General features: G+C 31.5%; 1 protein-coding gene across 4 annotated transcripts; it reads left to right on the forward strand.

Annotated features, from left to right (window-relative positions):
- The first annotated feature begins 628 nt into the window (after positions 1-628).
- On the forward strand, positions 629-17,018 carry LOC141455909 (odorant receptor 67c-like). Of its 4 annotated transcripts, none has more exons than XM_074131395.1 (5): positions 629-1,620; positions 1,806-1,905; positions 2,778-2,882; positions 5,130-5,285; positions 16,830-17,018. In XM_074131395.1, the coding sequence occupies exons 1-5, from the start codon at positions 767-769 to the stop codon at positions 16,881-16,883; spliced, it is 1,269 nt and encodes a 422-aa protein (XP_073987496.1). In that variant the 5' UTR covers positions 629-766; the 3' UTR covers positions 16,884-17,018. The 4 variants fall into 4 exon arrangements, with proteins under 4 accessions (XP_073987496.1, XP_073987495.1, XP_073987497.1 ...); XM_074131394.1 differs by lacking the exon at positions 16,830-17,018 and adding an exon at positions 6,667-7,074 and having other exon boundaries at positions 634-1,620; XM_074131393.1 differs by lacking the exons at positions 629-1,620; positions 1,806-1,905; positions 2,778-2,882; positions 5,130-5,285 and adding exons at positions 12,853-13,939; positions 14,070-14,169; positions 14,992-15,096; positions 16,009-16,164.
- Positions 17,019-20,738: the final 3,720 nt, after the last annotated feature.

A 20,738-nucleotide genomic window follows, 5' to 3' on the forward strand; every position in this document is an offset into this window, starting at 1 on the left:
AAATTGATCATCAAGAAACTGGGCAAAATATAGTTTAAATTTAGCTGTCAATTCCAATTTGGTTACCTTATAATATTTCGAGAAAGGTTAACTCATCAGTGTCATTTTCAAAATTAGAATTTTCAATTACATGTAAAATATAAATATGTATACATGTTTGAATAATAAATCTATTATCTGTATTACAATGTACATAAGTCAATTAGAATAGAAAAGGTTTAGAGAAGACTTTTTCCACTGAGGGGTGGAGATCAACAAGATATCCAACATGTTGTACTCTTGAGGGTCCATTGAATTTCTCTCTCATAGATGTAAGTGTAATCTTCTTTTTAAACTAATGTTTAATTCATCATAACAACTAGAAAAATGTGTTCTTATTTGTTCCTGGATTACTTTTAAAATGAATATTTATTCTGTTGTTGCCTACATTGAAAGTTTACTCCTTTCTTTTTATTTCTTGTTACTTTTCTAATAATAAAATATAATACATGATAACGTGGATATGTATGTTTTATAGTCTTAATAGATTGTCTACATTTAGTTTAGTTTGAGTTTGCAGAGTAAGGTATTGAATTTTTTCAGAGTAAACAAATAGAAAGTTTAACAAGAGGAAAAGATAGGTGATTATAAATAATTTATTACTTTTATTTCTTTGTAATGTACTCGTAAATATGCAGAGTGCCTGCAACGTTCAGTATGCATTAGATTTCTTTTGTATCAACATAACCGATTCTAGGGCCTTTGCTCTGTATCAGAAGTCAATAAGATGGCCAACATGATTAGAACTTTTATAAGAGATTTTGATGAATTTGGCGATGAACTATCTGAAAATACAATTTATGAAGAATATTTTATTATGTTAAATATTTCTTTATTATATGTCCCATTAAAGTCATTTTCAATCTCCATAGTACGGTTTCTTCAATTAGTTCTTACTGCAATAATCCATTTTTATATGATAACAATTTGCTTAATTACGGCAGTTGTTGGCAGGGATGATTTCATAGTTTCAGGAGGTGCTCTAAATTATGCAATTATTACTTTCACTTTTGACATCATACTTTTACATGTGATTTCGAAAAGAAAGAATATAGCCCAAATTCATTATATTATTGGAAGTGGTTTCTATGAATACAATGAGACACTTAGTAGCGAGATGATCCACATAAAGTCAAAATATAAACAACTTATTTGGTGGATAAAAAGAGTAATACCGGTTTGCACTTGTTTCTGCGGAACAGTTCTTTTATGTTTGGGGCCTCTGATTGACCGTTTGGCAGGAGTAAAAGTACAGGAACATCCGGATAACGGTATAAACTATAATCTACCAGTACCAACATGGATACCCTACTATAGCAATGGATCAATTTCATATTGGATAACTGTTATCTCCATTGTCATTTCGGTTACATTATCAATTAACGTTTTTATTTCATTCAATATATTATATTTCACCATCAGTAATTACATTGCCTGCCAACTGGAACTATTAAAAATGTCTATTCGTAATATTGAAATTAGAGCAAATCATATAAAAGAACTCCATGGAAGTTATAATTTTACAGAGTGCTTGAAAGTTTGTCTTAAGAAAAATATTGAACATCATCAAGCAATATTGAGGTTAGTTTTTATACATGCGAAAAAAAATCTTAATTTGCATAAAACATGTATTTCTTTTTTCACTTGTAACAGGTATACTTTTCTTACAAAACTGTAATAATTAGGAGGGTTTTGGGTATTTGTTAACTGTCTGAATGGGATTATGTCATAATTTTCACCGAATTTATTTTAATTTCTTGTTTTAGCTTACATCATTTGGCAAATGAAGTGTTCAGTGTTCCAATTTTTATATTCTTTTTGCTTGGTGGAATGATGGTTGCCTTAGCTTCTTACGGAGCAATATCTGTAAGTAATCCATATAATTATTATTTTATTTACACGCATTTTCCCGAATTTTAAATACTCTTTTTATGTAATTGGGAAGAACGCAAGTTACTATTGTGGAATTTTACGAAAAATTCTCGCTTATTCTAACAAGACCGACTTCGATCAGGATACCATGGTGGTCTTAATTGCGTTTAATTACCACCCACAATGATCTTTAGGAAAAGCTATTTTAATGATATTATCGTAGGAATCAGGGTTGATGTCGGCTAATTACAGCATTTATTAAACAAATGTTAAAAATTAGAAATAGATATTGTATATGTATTCATGATGAGATATGATTTGGGTTCAGTAATTTTCTGTCCTAATTCTTCATTATGAATTACTAAATGAAAAGGATGTAAAGAAAGATTAAGAAAATTAATAAGTTATTGATAATTGTTTATCCGTTTCTTGATTTTTGTACCGATATAATCAAGGTGTGGGGTTTTGGTGAACTATAAGTAACAAATAACACCCAAGTTTGTATCATTTAATCAAATATAATTTAAGTAAGCTATAAGTTTGAGCTTATAATAAATAAAATATGAGTATTAATTATGAACGCCTATGAATGGTTTCGCACAAAATACAGCAACCGGGAACGTTCGAATTGTAGGTCTTTCTAGTAATGTTTAAGAATAAAATAACTGCGGTGTGGGGCTGAACAAGGGCTTATAGCTACAAATACGTACTATTTGAATCCTATAAAACTTCATAATTTACTGCACAGATTGATTATATTTACGTATGTGATTACACCTTTGCAACTTTACAACTTGACTCCTTCAAAAACATTTGTATATGTACGCCATTCATAAATTAATCTAACTCTTTTGTTCAATTCATAGGTCACTGGACAGCCAGGAGCTGTTTTGAATTTTGTTGACATTAGTGTAGTTCAGATGTTTACTATAGGAAGTATGTGTAAAATGGGGCAAACTCTCATAGATTTGGTGAGTACATTTTTTTTTTTTTCAAACACTGTAATAGAAGCTAAAGAACTCAAAAATTATTTTATGTACACTTTATTTCTGAAGAGCTCCATGAACCTTGAAAAATAGGCAGCTGTTGAAGCAGTTCAATCTCATCTAGTCGTCAAAAATTCGGGCTAGCTAGAAGCAAGTTGAAATAATTCTTACTCTAAAGCAAAAGAAATCGGCTAGCATTACAATTATTATCAAAAATCTCTTACTAATGCAACCTGGAAAATTTTCGTTTGCTTATCAAAAATAATGGAATACTCAACTTAGCGGAGAAGGATTCTTATGCGATCTGCAATCAGGTCTTTGAAGGAAAAGAAGTAAATACTGCGGAATAGGTTGCACGACTATCTCAGCATAATAAAGATGGATTTAACAGAAAGTAATTCACAATAGCAGTTTTTGTGAACTTCAAGCAGCGCATGTGACTGGGATGAAAAAATAATGCTACATAATGAAGTAAAAAATCATTATCTTTTTTTAAGTGAACTATAAAATAGAGTGGATTGATGATTAATTATTTTATTTAAGACAGTGGACGTGGGTACTATATCAGAAAACTATGATTAGCTGCTCTTTGTTGAATGTATAATAATTAAGAATGACTTAACATATTTGGTGCAGAATGTCCCTGATGTTGATTGTTATAAGCCGACTTGTTAACTATTTAAGAACTATCAGCAATGATACTGTAGTGACTGTAGCGCTAAATACGTCCTTGTGCATTATTGAATCGTTTAGAAATATCCGGATTGCGATGAATATTTAAAAATGTGTGCCACTTGTTAAATTATCTATAAAATTTCTACTTTCGGTATACAAAGTAAAGTGGAGGCAATTAGTCAATAGTAAGGCGTTAGTTACCCCGAAACATACATCGAATAATGTCTATGAATAAGGCATGCAGCCTCGCTGGTTGATAAATGGTGAAAATTAACTGAACTTCTTAAAAAAGACTTTCAGGTGTAAATTATGATTCTTCGCCGTGAGTTTTTTCAAACGCTTATCAGAACTGCAGCAGATTGTGGACTCGTGTTTTTCCCCTCTTCTTCAAGGAGTTTCGAAACACAAATAGATAATCCAAATAGAAAGATATGAAATCCAAATAAAAGCATTATTGCTTGTACTAGATGTGGAAAATGAAACACTTTTATTGCATGAGAGTAGCCATTACTAAATAGAAAAAACCATGCTATAACTTGCAAAAAGGCTCAATAGATTACGTTTTACTTTTCTAAAAAGAATGCAAGTTAGGACCTGAAGACACAAAAAACATTGTTATCTCAAAAAGCGGAAGTGGAAATAGAGTATTATCTTGATATCGATTATCGCTAGCCCATTTTAGGACAAAGATTAAACTCCTAAAAGATTACACCCTTTAAACGCTGATTAGATCTGGAAGAAAGCAAAAAGAATCATTAAGTTAGCCTGGACGAGCTGAAAGATTGCTGTAGTTTATACTGGCGGGTATGTCACCCACTTTAGAAAGTTTTAAAGGTCAGCTTTAGCGGAAACAGCATGGCTTTTAGAGAAGCTGGTCCCCTCATCCAATGGCATTTTAGCAATTTTTGATGAAGATAAAGCAGCAGTAACTAAGCACTTACAAATTATATGCAAGTAAAATTAATCAGCATGTGCTCATCCTGATCTATTCAAAAGCCATAATGTTAACACTATCGACGCTAGCTTGCCAACGAAAAATATTGTCACGTGCACACTATTGAACGGATGTAGGAGAGTTCTTTAATGAATTCTCAGTCTTTGCAGCTTAAGGGGTGATGAGAGGGTGCAATGAGCTGAAGCTAGCGTGCCATCTAGTTCTGCTTATCTACTTATGAAAGCACGATTCAATGAAAAATAGAAACTTTTTAAAAAATACCAGACACTAGGGAAGCATTAGGAAAATCTCCTGCAGCAACCGCTACTAAAAACCCTTCATCGAAATGTAGCAATAAAAACGATTACGTCAAGTTTATCGTACCGAGAAATAGAAGTCTGTTAGTGGTCTTAAAAAGCTCTCCTACATGATTCCCAAGATGTTCTCTAAGTTCCACAACTCCTCTGAATTCTAGGATCAAAGTTATGGAGATGATTTTAATAATTTCAATTTCATGCGAATCTACTACATGTTAACGAATCGTGCTAATTTTTATGACCTTAGCCATGAAATATTTGGTATGAAGAAACTATTATTAACTTATAATTTAGTATTTTTTTCAGCATATGAACGTACGACAAGAAGTATATTCAATTGATTGGTATCGTTATTCTACAAATATTAGTACTTCATTGATAATAATTCAACAAATTTGTTTACGTGATCTAATTTTTAAAGGACCTTTTGGACTCTCAGCAACTATGGAAACATTTGCAGATGTAAGTAAATTTAGTGCTAAATATGTAAGGAAAAGAATCCAGCTATTTTAATTTCCTTGATTAGTGTCTATTGCCCGTACAATTGTATTGTACAATACTAATTCATTTTCGGTATGTACCTAGTTTTCTTTGGTTAACCATCTTATTTTAACAACAGTTGAATTAAATTGCTTACACCCCGCTTTGGAACTGGAATTCAGCATTTATTAATATAATGAACAGAGACTTGAATGTCATTTGCTCTGAAGTCGTATTCACATTCATTCATACAATCTGTAGAATGAGATGTTGTGAAAAAGAATTGGTATTCTTTAATAATGAATAACTTCATTTTGATGAATGAATGATGATTGGCTAAATCGACAGGAATTTCTTTTCTTGGATGGTTCGTTTTAGTCCATACTAATATTGTGGGTAGAGGTATGTTCTAAAGGAATGTTCTCTAAAGTTGGCGCAAATAAATCCCAAAATTCTGAGTTAAAATTCTAACTTAGATCCTCGAATTAGATAATAGTAAGAGAAAGTCGAGCGAGGATCCACTTCTCTTTTTTTCCAAAAATGAACCGAAATTTAAATAATTTAAAGTGAATATGGAGATCACTTTGATTACATTGATGGATTCACTTTGTGTGATGCTTTAAAAAAGTTTTTAAGTGATAGCTTCGGAAGGCAAGCTGGCAATTATTTACTTTCCCAGGAAAAAGTAGTCTAACAGGAGCTTGAAAGAGTTGAGGGGGTTGTTTTTGTTTTATTTTAACTGGTATTGTCCCTTTATGAAGGGAATCATTTATTCGCGTTCATTCGATAAATATCGAAAAGTGGCTAATATGTATATTGTATGCTAACACTGTAATTTAATAAAATATAAATCATGGCATGTACATTCAGTCAACGGGCGAATCTGCGCCCATAGAAGTGGTATTCCTTAATCATGAATAACTTGAGATTTGATGAATGATTTGCATTGGCTGAATCGGCAAGAAAAGATTTATTGCGATGAATACTCAACTATGAACTAAGTTGCACTAAATTTTTCGACGCAATTAAAACCAGAATTTTAGATATATTACAAAAAAGAATTTAATCTCGAGCGAAAACTTCGAGTTTGAAGAAAAGTCACTACCAGAAGTACAAATTCAATTAAAAGAATTTTCGCTTTTCAGAGATATAATTTTTTTTTTTAAATGCCTTCATAACTTTTTCCAACTTTGTAAAGATTACATATGTAGAACAATATTAAATATTAAATCTCTGATTACTGTAGGAGAAAATCAGCGAGGATTCACTTATCTTTTTTTTCATAATTGATCCAAAATTTAAATAATTTATAGCGAAAAGAGAAATTACTTTGACATTGATGGATTCACTTTGTGTGTTACAGATTTTAAACAAAACATATTCCTACTTCAGTCTGATAGTAGCTTGGCAATCTTGAACTTATTATTGCTGAGTGGGATGAAATGCGAAAAATTAAACTCTTAAGAATGTAATTTTAAATTGTGTATTAAAAAAGTAGGAAGTGTAAAATTTACTGTAAAGAGATTTAAAAAAAAATATATTCATTCAGATGTTGAAGCCTCATTATTAAAATTCATATTTTGCTACCTCCATTTCAGGAAATAAGCAAATGTGGAAAATGAAATACTGTAACTAAAATTAATAATAAAAAACTGTTCAACTTAATCATAATTAGAATAGTCTACGTATTAAATGAAAGCACAAACATTAGAAAAATTACAATTAACTAGATTGAATTTAAAAGAGAGGGATTAGCTGAATTTGTAGCGAACTGATAATAATATTTACAAAACACAATTTTGTGGATTACTTATGACTGAAAAACTCTCATTGCTGTTGCATTGATTTATTATTATTATTATTTTATTTATTTAAATATTTTTTTGAAGCAAATACAATAATCTATTATTATTTCGTTCAATTATTTCATTGTTCTTGCTGCTTCGTTCAGCTCAAATGACAAATTATAAAAATGTCTTTGTTTTTTTTATTTGCTGCGTTGCATTAAGTGTAAAATAAAGGGCCAATTAATTTTTTAAAGTGCATTAAATTCGCTAGTAAATTTGACCTTAATAACATGATGTAAAGTTTTTTTAAAATACAAAAAATAATGTGGAATACTTTCTACTTAACTTTTTCGGAATATATTCCCAATTGAATATTTTGAATGATTTATATTTACTGGAAAATACCAAATGGGGTTTTTAAATGATTTACTTTTACATAAAATAATTCTAATCATATCCAATAACTTATTGGCAATAAGTATATTCATACGCATTCTATTGAGCATATATTGGACTACTGTTCACCTTATACCTTTTACCTTACATCTTTTTCCTTTTTAAACTATTATGCCTCAACTAAAATTTGAGAAATAAATACATTCTAAAGTATTCTTAGAAAACTTGCCTGCAAGAATTCAGGTCTTACTTAGAAAAATATTTAAAATGATAAACTTACATACTCTTTGTAGATTATAACCAATTAAATCCAGTTCAAATTACTGAGTTTTATTCTGTAGATTTTGCAAGCCAGTAAAAACACCAGAAAAAAGCTCGGAAGAAGGAGTTATGGCTGAATGTCATGAAAATATAGTTTTTTTTTCTGATTTAAATTTTAAATTGTATTGGCCGAGAGTGTGCATGATAAATCAACCTTCTACTACGATATTCTCATCTATAGACCCAAACTCCTTCTATTTTGCCTCTTGTTAATACAAATACATAATTGTTATAACTCGTAAAATATTGATTTCAACTTATTGCAATAATTAGTTGTTCAAGATAACATTGCACTGGTGTATTTTGAGAGTTGTGAGCATTGTGAGAGTTTTTCCCAGATGTTTTCGAAGAATCTTTTTAACATTGTTTTGCCGAATGCATTGAAATGGAACATCTGAAATTTTCGCGATAATTAGCATCGAGCAGTTAAACAATTGATTCGGTTTAGTTATTGTTAAGGTTTATTTCTCTTTACTGATTTTCACAATTTCTTTCATGTGGTGGAGTAGATATTGCGGCCCATGCATGATTGAATACTGTCTACGCGTTCTCAACGTCTTTTGGAGTTAAAATTCACAGTTTGAAAAAAAAAAGACATACAATATTGTGGGATACTTACTTTAATTGAACACACAACAAAAAAATTAAATGGCCACTGGAAGAAGCCCACAATACACCCTGTTTAGAAGAATAAGGCTGACAACACTTTGTTATTAGTGCAGAGAGGAGTGGTAATAGTGATGGGGAAACGAAGTTATGTCAATTTATGAGATAAATTTTTACTCAAGACAAAATTTATTTAAAAAAAAATAAAATGTTAATACAGAAAAATTTGAAATTCTTTTTGATTGCTCAATACCTTGTCTTGCCACGTGAGCTTGAATAACAGCATGCATACGTCTTGGCATGCTCATTATGAGGCGTCTGAAGTTTTGTTGTGGAATTCTTTCCCATTTTTCTCTTATGACTTGTTCCAGCTCTAGTAATGTCCGTGGTGAATATTTTGCCCCAGCTGGTTCCATAAGTGTTCAATTGGATTCAAATCCTGACTATAAGCTGGCCAGCCAAGAGTCGGAATGTTGATGGCATTTATGAACTCACGTACCACATTTGCAGTATGAGGGCGGGCCCCATCTCGCATGAAAATGAATTGATCTCTACCATTAAGTGCTCTTCCGCGGACGTCGATTTTGTCAAAGAAAGAAATTCCAGTCCAAACCAAAATAGATCCGCCATCAAATGGTGACGTTCGTTGGTTGTATGCACAAGGGAGAAAACGTTCGTTTCCTCGACTCCATACTCTCATTCCAAGTGTAAATTATACGAAGGAGTATAATTAGGAAGCTGGAACAACTTTCTAATAAAGAACCAAAGAACCCTTTCAACGCTCTCAAATTCGTCTGAACCATGGGGTTCATGTCCCACGGTCCATTCTTTGTTATGGCGCACAGGTCCATACCTGTGCGCCATAACAATGAATGGACCGCGAGACAGCATTAAAAACCTGTAACTTTGAGCTTAAATTTATTAGAGAGTCACTGATCAATCTTTTCCTCACAACGTTCAAAGCCTGTTTAGAAGAGGCTACTTTATTCTGGAAGTGGAGCTGTAGCGATAATTGTGAAGTAAATGTTACCCCCAAATACTTGTACTGGTTAACATTATCTATTTTCCGTGATCTGTAAAACCACTTTTCATTTGATCTAAGGCGACCACCATTTCGGAATATCATGATTTTGGATTTTTCCAAATTAACCTCAAGACTCCATTTCTCACAATACTGTTCCAGTTTCCATATATTACGCTGTAGGCCTTGGGGATTTCTAGCGATCAAGACCAAATCGTCCGCGTAAAGTAGGGCTTTGATTAATTCATTTCCCACATTTACACCAAACTCAAATTCATCTCCAATATCGTTAATATATAACGAAAACAATAGTGGACGTATAACACACCCTTGCCTCAAGCCACTTTGCACACCAAACGACTCGGATTTTTCGCCAGGTGTCCAGATAGAAGAGACAGATCCAGAGTAGATATTCCGCAGCACGTTTACAAATAGGGAAGAAACGCCCGCATTAAGCAATTTGAAATAAAGGGACCCACGATTGATGGTACGATATCAAATGCGGATCTCAGATCAACAAAGAATGCACATACTTTATTACCTTTATTATTTAATCTTAATTTGATAATATCATATAGTACAAATAAGCAATCTATCGTTGAATAATTTTTTCTGAATTCGACCTGACATTCATTGAGAATTCCATTTTTTTGAACAAATGATGTTAATCTATCCGAAAGAAGGCCACAAAATAATTTACCCATACAATTTAGAAAAGATAACCCTCTATAATTGTTGACATCACTTATCTCCCCCTTCTTGAAGAGAGGAGATATAATGGATTGTTTAAAGTTAAAAGGGTCAGTTCTTGTTAAATAAATTTCATTAAAGCTAAAAAGTAACTTCTCTAAAAACTCATTCGATACATTTTTGTAAAATTCATAACCTATCCTGTCGTCGCCCGGCGCTTTATTATTTTTAGTTTTTTGCAATACAGAAACTAATTCAGCGAAGGTAAAAGCGCTATCCATTTCTGCCGAAAAAATATAGGGCTCCTCGTACAGGTGAGACACAATTACTGAAGGGGATGGAGATAGAAGATGTTTAAAATGATTAAGCCACTTTTCAACAGGAATTCCTCCGTCAACCGAGTTTTTAGAGTTTTTGAAAATTCTTGCAACATCCCAGAAGTTCTTACTGAACTTTACCATCCTAAACCGCTGAACCAACTCTTCAAAAAAAAGGGACTTTTTAGTGACTATGTAACTATGGTTAGCCTCCGTATATTCCCTTTTTACTAGAAGAGAATTAGTTTTGCGGTAAATATTCAGTAATGTTAATGATTTTTTCCTAGCTTTAAAGCATTGCCAGTCATACTAACTTTCTGAAAATTAGCCTGAGGTTTATGCCAAAAAGCCGCTATATTAATGCGTTCAATCCATTGGGTAGCCCATATTAATATCCTGTTGCCAAGAAGAAAACCGCTCTGCCTCTTTAATCAATAATTCCCTATAGCTGAGGAAGAAGAGGAAAAATACGTTCTCTTGGCTCCGCCGTTAGGATTGAAAATACTATAGGGAGATGATCAGAAAATATTTCTGATTTAACGGAGAAATCGTCTATTAGTGGCAAAATATGAACTGATCCACAACTGAAATCAATGACAGAGCTCCTCCTAGCTCCAACAAAAGTCAAATGACCCTCCCTGTCACCCAGCGAGCGCCCATTTAGAACAATTAGCCCCAACTCATCACACAACTCTATAAATTTCTTTCCTCTTGTATTGACAATGGTATCTTTGGAATTTCTCAAGTAATCGAATTTATTAAAATCATTAAGAATCTCCGGATTCAACTCCTGAATTAAGCCTATTCTAGCATTTAAGACTTCTACCACTAGAAAATCTAAATATGAAAATTTTGTTAAAAATTCAGAAAAATTGAAAAAATCCTGCTCCCATTGGCTACAATTTAAGTAGGTTGGAAGTACATAAAATTTACTTCCGTTAGTATTAATCAAGACCAGATCAACTTCCCCAATCTTAATGAATTCCACTCTGCAAGATAACCCTCTTTTTATGCCATATAGTGCACCCTCTCTCTGGATCTCCCCCATCTATAAACCTTAGTAGCGGGAACCCAACTTAACTCAAATTCTGAAAACTGCTTACAAAAATTTAAAGAATAATTCGCAATATCACTAACATAAGTTTCAAAAAAGAAAAATATATCAAACACTTTTACAAAAGAAATAAATAAACGATCTCCCAACTTATTAGTCAACCCTGAAACATTGTAAGAAAGAAAATTTAATTTACTTACACTATTTTGATCACCTTCACAACTTACATGACGGCTATATTCTCGGCAGACGGGTAATTTTCATATTTGAGAAACAGCAGAACGACCACCTGCTGATGCTGATCGCACTCCTTTTCCAAAACAACATCAAATATGAAGATGTATACATTTTAAAATAATAAATCTATTGTCTACATTATAGATATATTATTACAATGAGTGTATTCTTCTTTTTAAACTAATGTTTAATGTTTAAGTCTGCTTAGGCAGCTGCCTTCTTGGTACCAAGTAATCTCAACTCAACTCGAAATGATTCATTTTTCTGGTAACACTAATAAATTTCTTTTCTTGTCCAGATTATTCCAGTTGCTTTTAAAATTACTTTGGAAAAAGGACAGCAGCACTTTCATTCAGTTAATAAATTAATCTGTTTGATTAGAGATATTTCCTGCAAATTAACAATTATATTTTCTCTGCAACCTAAAATGCTCCTCTTTAAAAATTCTTCGATCATTAAAGAATTACTTTGGAAGTAACTTAGCAATTTTAAAGCCAGCTACTCAAGTTCCAATTTTAGCTGAAGGTTTCCGACCCCAAGTTCCCATAATAGTAAAATATTGCATTAAATAATAAAAAATATTATTTGTTAACTGCAGTCAAGGAACTGATAAGAAACCTAATTAATCAATCAAATGTAGAAAATACTCAACTTGATTAAATTCAACCCATTTTCAAAATTAGAATTTTCAATTACATGTGAAATATGAATATGTATACATTTTTGAATAATAAATCTATTGTCTGTATTACAATGTACGTCAATTAGAACAGAAAAGTTTTAGATAATACTTTTTCCACTGAGGGGTTGGGGATCAACAAGATATCCAACTCGTGAAAGTACATTAAATTTCTCTCTCATAGAGTGAGTGTATTCTTAATTCATCATTACAACCAGAAAAATGTTTTCTTATTTGTTCCTGGATTACTTTTAAAATAAATATTTATTCTATTACTGCCTACTTTGAAAGTTTACTCCTCTGTTTTTATTTTTCTAATAATAAGACATAATATATGATGATGTGCATATGTTTGTATGTTTAAATATCTTAATAGATTCTATACTGTCAATATTCAGTTTAGTTTGTGTTGGCAGAGTAAGGTATTGAATTTTTTCAGGGCAAACAAACAGAAAGTTTAACAAGAACAAAAGACAAGTGATTATAAATACTTTATTACTTTTATTTTCTTGTAATGTACTCGTAAATAGGCAGAGTGCTTAGAATATTCAGTTTGCATTAGATTTCTTTTATATCAACATAACCGATTCTAGGGCCTTTGCTCTGTATCAGAAGTAAATAAGATGGCCAACATGATTAGAACTTTTATAAGAGATTTTGATGAATTTGGTGATGCATTATCTGAAAATACAATTTATGAGGAATATTATATTATGTTCAATATTTCTTTATTATATGCCCCATTAAAGTCATTTTCAATCTCCATAGTACGGTTTCTTCAATTAGTTCTTACTGGAATATTCCATCTTTATATAATAACAATTTGCTTGATTACGTTAGTCGTTGCCAGGGACGATTTCATAGCTTCAGGAGGTGCTCTAATTTATGCGATTATTATATTTACATTCCTCATTGTACTTTTACATGTGATTTCTGAAAGAAAGAATATAGCCAAAATTCATTATATTATTGGAAGTGGTTTCTATGAATATAATGAGACCCTTAGTAGCGAGATGATCCACATTAAGTCAAAGTATAAACAACTTATTTGGTGGATAAAAAGAGTGATACCGGTATGCACTTTTTTATGTGGGACGGTGGTTATGTGTTTGGGGCCCCTGATTGACCGATGGGCAGGAGTAAAGGTACAGGAACATCCAGATAACGGTATAAACTATAATCTTCCAGTACCTGTATGGGAGCCCTACGATACCAATGGACCGATTCCATATTGGATAACTGTTTTTTCCGGAATCCTTTCGGTTACATTATCAATTACCGTTTTTATTTCATTCAATATATTATATTTCACCATCAGTAATTACATTGCCTGCCAACTGGAACTGTTAAAAATTTCTATTCAAAATATTGAAATTAGAGCAAAACATTTATACATGGAATATTATAAAATTTCAACTTCTGAAGAGAGCTTAAATGATATAAACGAACTTTATTCAAGTTATAATTTTACAGAGTGCTTGAAAGTTTGTCTTAAGAAAAATATTGAACATCATCAAGTAATATTGAGGTTAGATTTTATATGTGAATAAAAAAAAAAAATCTTAATTTGCATAACACATGTATTTCTTTTTTCAGGTATATTTTTTTAAACGTTGTTGGAACAAAAAGTGGTAACGTGAAGTAATTTCTTGTTTTAGTTTACATCATTTGGCGAATGAAGTGTTCAGTGTTCCAATTTTCATATTCTTTTTCTTTGGAGGAATGATGGTTGCCTTAGCTTGTTACGGAGCAATAACTGTAAGTAATCCATATAATTATTATTCTATTCTCGCGTTATATCCCGATTTTTAAATACTCTTTTTAAGTGATTGGGAAAAACGAAAGTTACTATTGCAGAATGTTACAGAAAATTCTCCCTTAGCCTAATAATACAGACTTCTATCAGGATACCTCCTTGGAGGTCTTAATTGCGTGTAATTGCCACCTACAATGATCTTTAGGAAAAGCTATTTTAATGGTATTATCACCGTAAAGATGGTTGATGTTGGCTATGTACAGCTTTTATTAAACAAATGTTAAAAATTAGAAATCGATTTTGTGTATACGCATATGTATTCAAGATGAGACATGATTTTTATTCAGTGGTGTTCTGTCCTAATTCTTCATTATGAATTACTGAATGAAAAGGATGTAAAGAAAGATTGAGAAAATCAATAAGTTACTGATAATTGTTTATCTGTGTTTTGGTAAAGTATGAGTAACAAATAACACCCAACTTTGTCTTATATAAGCAAATATAATGTGTATCACATATAAGCGAATACTATGAATGGTCAGTTAATATCGAAAACGCGGGTGGGCTAGCACAATGTACAGCAACCGGGAACGTTCGAATTGTAAGTCTTTCTAGTAATCTATAACATTAAAATAACTGCGATGTGGGACACTACAACAGCTTACTACAGCTCCAAATACTATTTGAATCCTATAAAGCTTTATTATTTACTGCACAGATTAATATGCACGTAAGTAATTATGCGTTTGCAACTTGACTGCTTCAAAAACATTTGTATATGCCATACATTTATTTTTTCAATTTTATCTTTGTTCAATTCATAGGTCACTGGACAGCCAGGAACTTTTTGGAATTTTGTTAATATTAGTATAATTCAGATGTTTACTATAGGAAGTATGTGTAAAATGGGGCAAGCTCTCATAGATTTGGTGAGTACATCTTTTTAAAAACAGTAATAGAAGCGAAAGAACTCAAAAATTATTTTAATTACACTTTCTTTGTAAGGTGTAAGTTATGATTCTTTGCAGGGAGTTTTATCGAACGCTTATCAGACCGGCAGCAGATTGTAGACTCAAGTTTTTCCCCTCTTCATCAAGGAGTATCGAAACACAAATAGATAATCCAAATAGAAAGATATAATATCTGAATAAAAGCATTATTGCTTGTACTAGATGTGCAAAATGAAACTCTTTTATTGCATCAGAGTCCGCCAGCCATTAGAGAAGAGAAAAAACCATGTTATAACTTGCAAGAAGGCTCAATACATTACGTTTTAATTTTCTAACAAGAATGAAAGTTAGGACCTGAAGACACAAAAAACATTGTTATCTCAAAGAGCGGAAATGGAAATAGAATAATATCTCGATATAGAATATCACTAGCCCATTTTAGGACAAAGATTGGACTTCTAAAATATTTCACCCTTAAAACGCTGATTAGATCTGGAAGAAAGCATAAACAATGATTAAGTTAGCCTGAACGAGCTGAAAGATTGGTGTGGTTTATACTGGCGGGTATGTTTTTTAGAACATTTTGAATTGAATAGGTCCGCTTTGTGGTACACAGTACACCTAAAAAGATTACGTCATGTTTTTTACCTGCCTAGAGATAGAAGTCTGTTATTGGTCTTAAAAAGCACTCGTACATAATTTCCTAGATGTTCTCTAAGTTCCACGACTCCTCTGAATTCTAGGATCGAAGTTATGGAGACGATTTTAATAATTTCAATTTCATGCGAATCTACTTCAAGTTAACGAATCGTGCTAATTTTCATGACCTTAGCCATGAAATATTTGGTATGAAGAAACTAATATCAATTTATAATTTATAATTTTTTTCAGCATATGAACATACGACAAGAAGTATATTCAATTAATTGGTATCGTTATTCTACAAATATTAGTACTTCATTGATAATAATCCAACAAATTTGTTTACGTGAACTAATTTTTGAAGGACCTTTTGGAGTCACAGCCACTTTGGAAACATTTGCAGATGTAAGTAAATTTATTGATGAGTTTGTAGGTAAAAGAATTTAGGTTTTTTAATTTCCTTGATTAGTGTCTAGTCCCCTAGCAATTGTACTGTACCATACTAATTCATTCAGTGTTCAAGAGTTACAACTTATTGGTATTTTCCATTTATGTCTTGTTAATGTTAACCATCTTATTTTAACAGCAGCTGAATTAAATTGCTTACACCCCGCTTTGGAACTGGAATTCAGCGTTTATTAATATAATGAACAGAGACTTGAATGCCATTTGCTCTGATTTCGTATTCACATTCATCCATTCAATCTTTAGAATGAGATGTTGTGAAAAAGAATTGGTATTCTTTAATAATGAATAACTTCATTTTGATGAATGAATGATGATTGGCTAAATCGACAGGAATTTATTTTCTTGGATGGTTCGTTTTAGTCCATACTAATATTGTGGGTAGAGGTATGTTCTAAAGGAATGTTCTCTAAAGTTGGCGCAAATAAATCCCAAAATTCTGAGTTAAAATTCTAACTTAGATCCTCGAATTAGATAATAGTAAGAGAAAGTCGAGCGAGGATCCACTTCTCTTTTTTTCCAAAAATGAACCGAAATTTAAATAATTTAAAGTGAATATGGAGATTACTTTGATTACATTGATGGATTCACTTTGTGTGTTGCAGATTTTAAACACAACATATTCCTACTTCAGTCTGATAGTAGCTTGGCAATCTTGAACTTATTATTCCTAACTGAGTGGGATGAAATGCGAAAAATTAAACTCTTAAGAATGTAATTTTAAATTGTGTATTAAAAAAGTAGGAAGTGTAAAATTTACTGTAAAGAGATTTAAAAAAAATATATATATATTCATTCAGTTGTTGAAGCCTCATTATTAAAATTCATATTTTGCTACCTCCATTTCAGGAAATAAGCAAATGTGGAAAATGAAATACTGTAACTAAAATTAATAATAAAAAACTGTTCAACTTAATCATAATTAGAATAGTCTACGTATTAAATGAAAGCACAAACATTTGAAGAATTACAATTAACTAGATTGAATTTAAAAGAGAGGGATTAGCTGAATTTGTAGCGAACTGATAATAATATTTACAAAACACATTTTTGTGGATTATTTATAACTGGAAAACTCTCATTGCTGTTGCATTGATTTATTGTTATTATTTAGTTATTTATTTACTTATTTTTTAACGCAAATACAATAATATAATATTATCAAATCAATTGTTTCATTTTTCTAGCTGCCTCGTTCAGCTTAAATGACAAATTTAGCAAAATATGCATCACATGTAAAGTAAATGGCCAATTACTTTTAAAAGTGCATTAAATTTCGCTAGTAAATTTGACTTTAAGTACATGATATAAAGATTTTGCTCAACGTTCTTTTAAAATACAGAAAATAATGTGGAATACTTTCTACTTAACTTTTTCAGAATATATTCCCAATAGTTTTCACTGTATTGAATATTTTGAATGATTTATATTTACTGGAAAATACCAAATGGGGTTTTTAAATGATTTTCTTTTACATAAAATAATTCTAATCATATCCAATAACTTATTGGCAATAAGTATACTCAGACGCATTCTATTGAGCATATATTGGACTACTGTTCGCCTTTTACCTTTTACCTTACATCTTTTTCCTTTTTAAACTATTATGCCTCAACTAAAATTTGAGAAATAAATACATTCTAAAGTATTTTTAGAAAACTTGCCTGCAAGAATTCAGGTCTTACTTAGAAAAATATTTAAAATGATAAACTTACATACTCTTTGTAGATTATAACCAATTAAATCCAGTTCAAATTACTGAGTTTTTTTTCTGTAGATTTTGCAAGCCAGTATAGACACATGAAAAAAGCTGAAGAATTTCAATTAACTAGATTGAATTTAAAAGCGAATGATTAGCTGAATTTGTAGTGAACTGATTCCTAAGCTTATAACATTTACAAAACACAATTTTGTGGATTACTTATGACTAAGGAGTTGTGTCTGAATGTCATGAAAATATAGTATTTTTTTCGGATTTAAATTTTAAATTATATTTGCGGAGAATGTGCATGATAAATAAACCTTCAACTACGATATTCTCATCAATCAATAATCCCAACCAATACAAACTCCTTCTATGTTACCTCTTATATTATGTTATAACTTATAAAATATTGACTTCTAGTTATTGTATAAATAAGATATTAAAGTCAATTGTGCAATGGTACATAGTTGTGAGCATTGTGAGAGTTTCGCCACCAGATGTTTTCGAAGAATCTTTTTAGCATTGCTTTGCTGAATGTATTGAAATGGAACATCTGAAATTTTCGCGACAATTAGCATCGAGAAGTTAAACAATTGATTTAGTTTATTGAATGTAACTCATTATTTCTCTTTACAACTGATTTTCACAATTTAAAGTAATTTGAATGCAACTTGTGGTGTTTGTATAGGTCTTAACTTCTTTTGGAGTTAAAATGTATATTTTGTACGAAAACTTATAGAATATTGTAGGAATCTTTAGTTTGAATCTATTATTCAATAAATACTAATGATTTTAAAGGAACAAAAAATAAAATTTAATAATTTTTCCTGTAGTTATTATTTTTATGTACAAGATAATACAGTGGTCAAAAAAAGTATTCATACACATTCATAAGTTTTTTTACTTTATCTACTGAACTTTTGTTTCTAGAATGACTATTTCTTCAGCACTGAAATCGAAGATAGTAACAATGAATTTAATGCTCTCATTTTCTTTTATAAACATAAAGAATTGGTTAAAAAGCAGAAAAATAATTTATTGTATGCAAAATAAGTATTCATACACTCAGTCTGAATGTTATAATTAACGCAAAACTAAAAACCTAATATTTGGTAAGCAATCCCTTTGCATTTGTTATTGCCTGAAGCCTCCTTGGCATAGATTCCACCTGGTTTAGTGTCTCTTGAGATGTGATTTCTGCCCATGATTTCTTTAAATTGGTTATGAGCTCTTCTCATTTCGAGAAGGAAAATTCGAGAATTGAATCGGCATTTGTCCGTTATAGTGAAATTTATAGTGTAGGCCGAATGATTTGTGCTCACATAGAAAATAGCCTGCTTGTTTGACTTGCCTTACCAGAAACAATATTATGATGAAAAATATGATCTAGGGCTTTGATTCGTCCGTTCTACTCTTAATAGCTTCATACACTTTATTGCTTCTTGAATTAACTTTACATAACTTGAAAGCCAGTTTGGTCGCCTGTATGTTTGAGAATTTACGTCTCTGGAATTTATTGAGCCTGCGAAAACCGCACATACTCATGCTTAAAGTACTTGCTTATGACTAATTAATATTAATGGCTGTCAAATATTTAATTTACTTTATTGCTTAAGGAAATCACGTTTTCTTAATTATTTTTAAAATATATCAGAAGCAATTTCGTTTAGAAAGTAATTAGGTTGGATCCTACAAGAAAGAATAGATTTAAAATGAAATTTAGTAGATTATCTACTTAATCCAATACCCCCTTAACAAAATATTCTCTCCCCTACAGAGAGATATAAGTATTTCTAGATATTGTATACTTTAGAGTTGCTCTATATCTTACGCAACGATTGTCACATCGAGATATATTTTGCATCTTAAAAGAAAATAAATAGTTATACGAAACATTGAAGTAAATAAAATAATATTTTAGTGAATGGAACTGCACGATACCTTGTTTTTACAGGGAGGTCCCTGTGGAAGTGAAAAGGAAGTTCTTTGGCCGACAATAAGGTGACCATTTATTATAATTTAATTCAGTCCCTTGACGATGGAGGGAATGATGGCCAGTCGGTGGTTTCAGAAGGTTGCGGCCAATCCCTCAGGGGGCTATACCTTCTTCCTTTCTGAATACGTCATCATAATATATACGTATATTCCAGACCCATACTTCATTCCAATATATTGTTCAAGTACATTTTTATTTTAACTTTCTTTATTTAATGTAGTACTGTTTTTTGACAACAAGTAAACAAGATTGCTTGTTTAATAAATAAGGAAAATTGGGTCGTCTAACGGCTTATGAACGAGACTATCATGAATTCACTTCGATTACGTTCTTTCCTATTATTCAAAGTCAATTCTTTTGAAAAGAATTCGAGAGAAGAGGACAGTTTGTAATGAAATTTAGTATTATTGTTGGCGTTTATATTATTTAATGAGTTGCGATGAAGAGGAGGATTAGCGGTTTTAAGGATGTAGTTCAGGGAAGGGAAAATACTTCCTTGATAGACTCCAGTGAGGATTGCATGAATAGGAAAGGAATAAGAGCCTCAGGTAACTTGAAAGAATTGATCTGATAAAACTTAAAGAATACTTACAATATTGTAACGAAGTGACCTGAGGCGGAGAAGAAAGGCCTAGATTGTTCTAGTTAAGTGACCAAGGCGCCGAGGGGATGGAGCTATTGTCCATGGAGATTGTTCTGGGAATTGAGTGAACGAAGTCTATAACGGTCCATCACTGTGTAAACAAAAGGCCAGACTCTACCTGAGCCGGAGAAGAAAGGGCTAGATTGTTCTGGGAGTTTAGTGACCGAAGC

Source organism: Rhodnius prolixus, unplaced genomic scaffold, assembly GCF_049639745.1.
Source record: "Rhodnius prolixus isolate KJV_2025 unplaced genomic scaffold, Rpr scaffold_4, whole genome shotgun sequence".
Taxonomy (NCBI): domain Eukaryota; kingdom Metazoa; phylum Arthropoda; class Insecta; order Hemiptera; family Reduviidae; genus Rhodnius; species Rhodnius prolixus.

What these genes read in the sequence shown, in the direction of transcription:
- LOC141455909 (XM_074131393.1), top strand. Translation starts at nt 13,035, where the DNA reads ATGGCCAACATGATTAGAACTTTTATAAGAGATTTTGATGAATTTGGT. An exon ending in CATCATCAAGTAATATTGAG is followed by an intron (nt 13,940 to 14,069) that starts GTTAGATTTTAT and finishes TTCTTGTTTTAG; the next exon opens with TTTACATCATTTGGCGAATG. An exon ending in CTTTGGAAACATTTGCAGAT is followed by an intron (nt 16,165 to 16,829) that starts GTAAGTAAATTT and finishes TGTGTGTTGCAG; the next exon opens with ATTTTAAACACAACATATTC.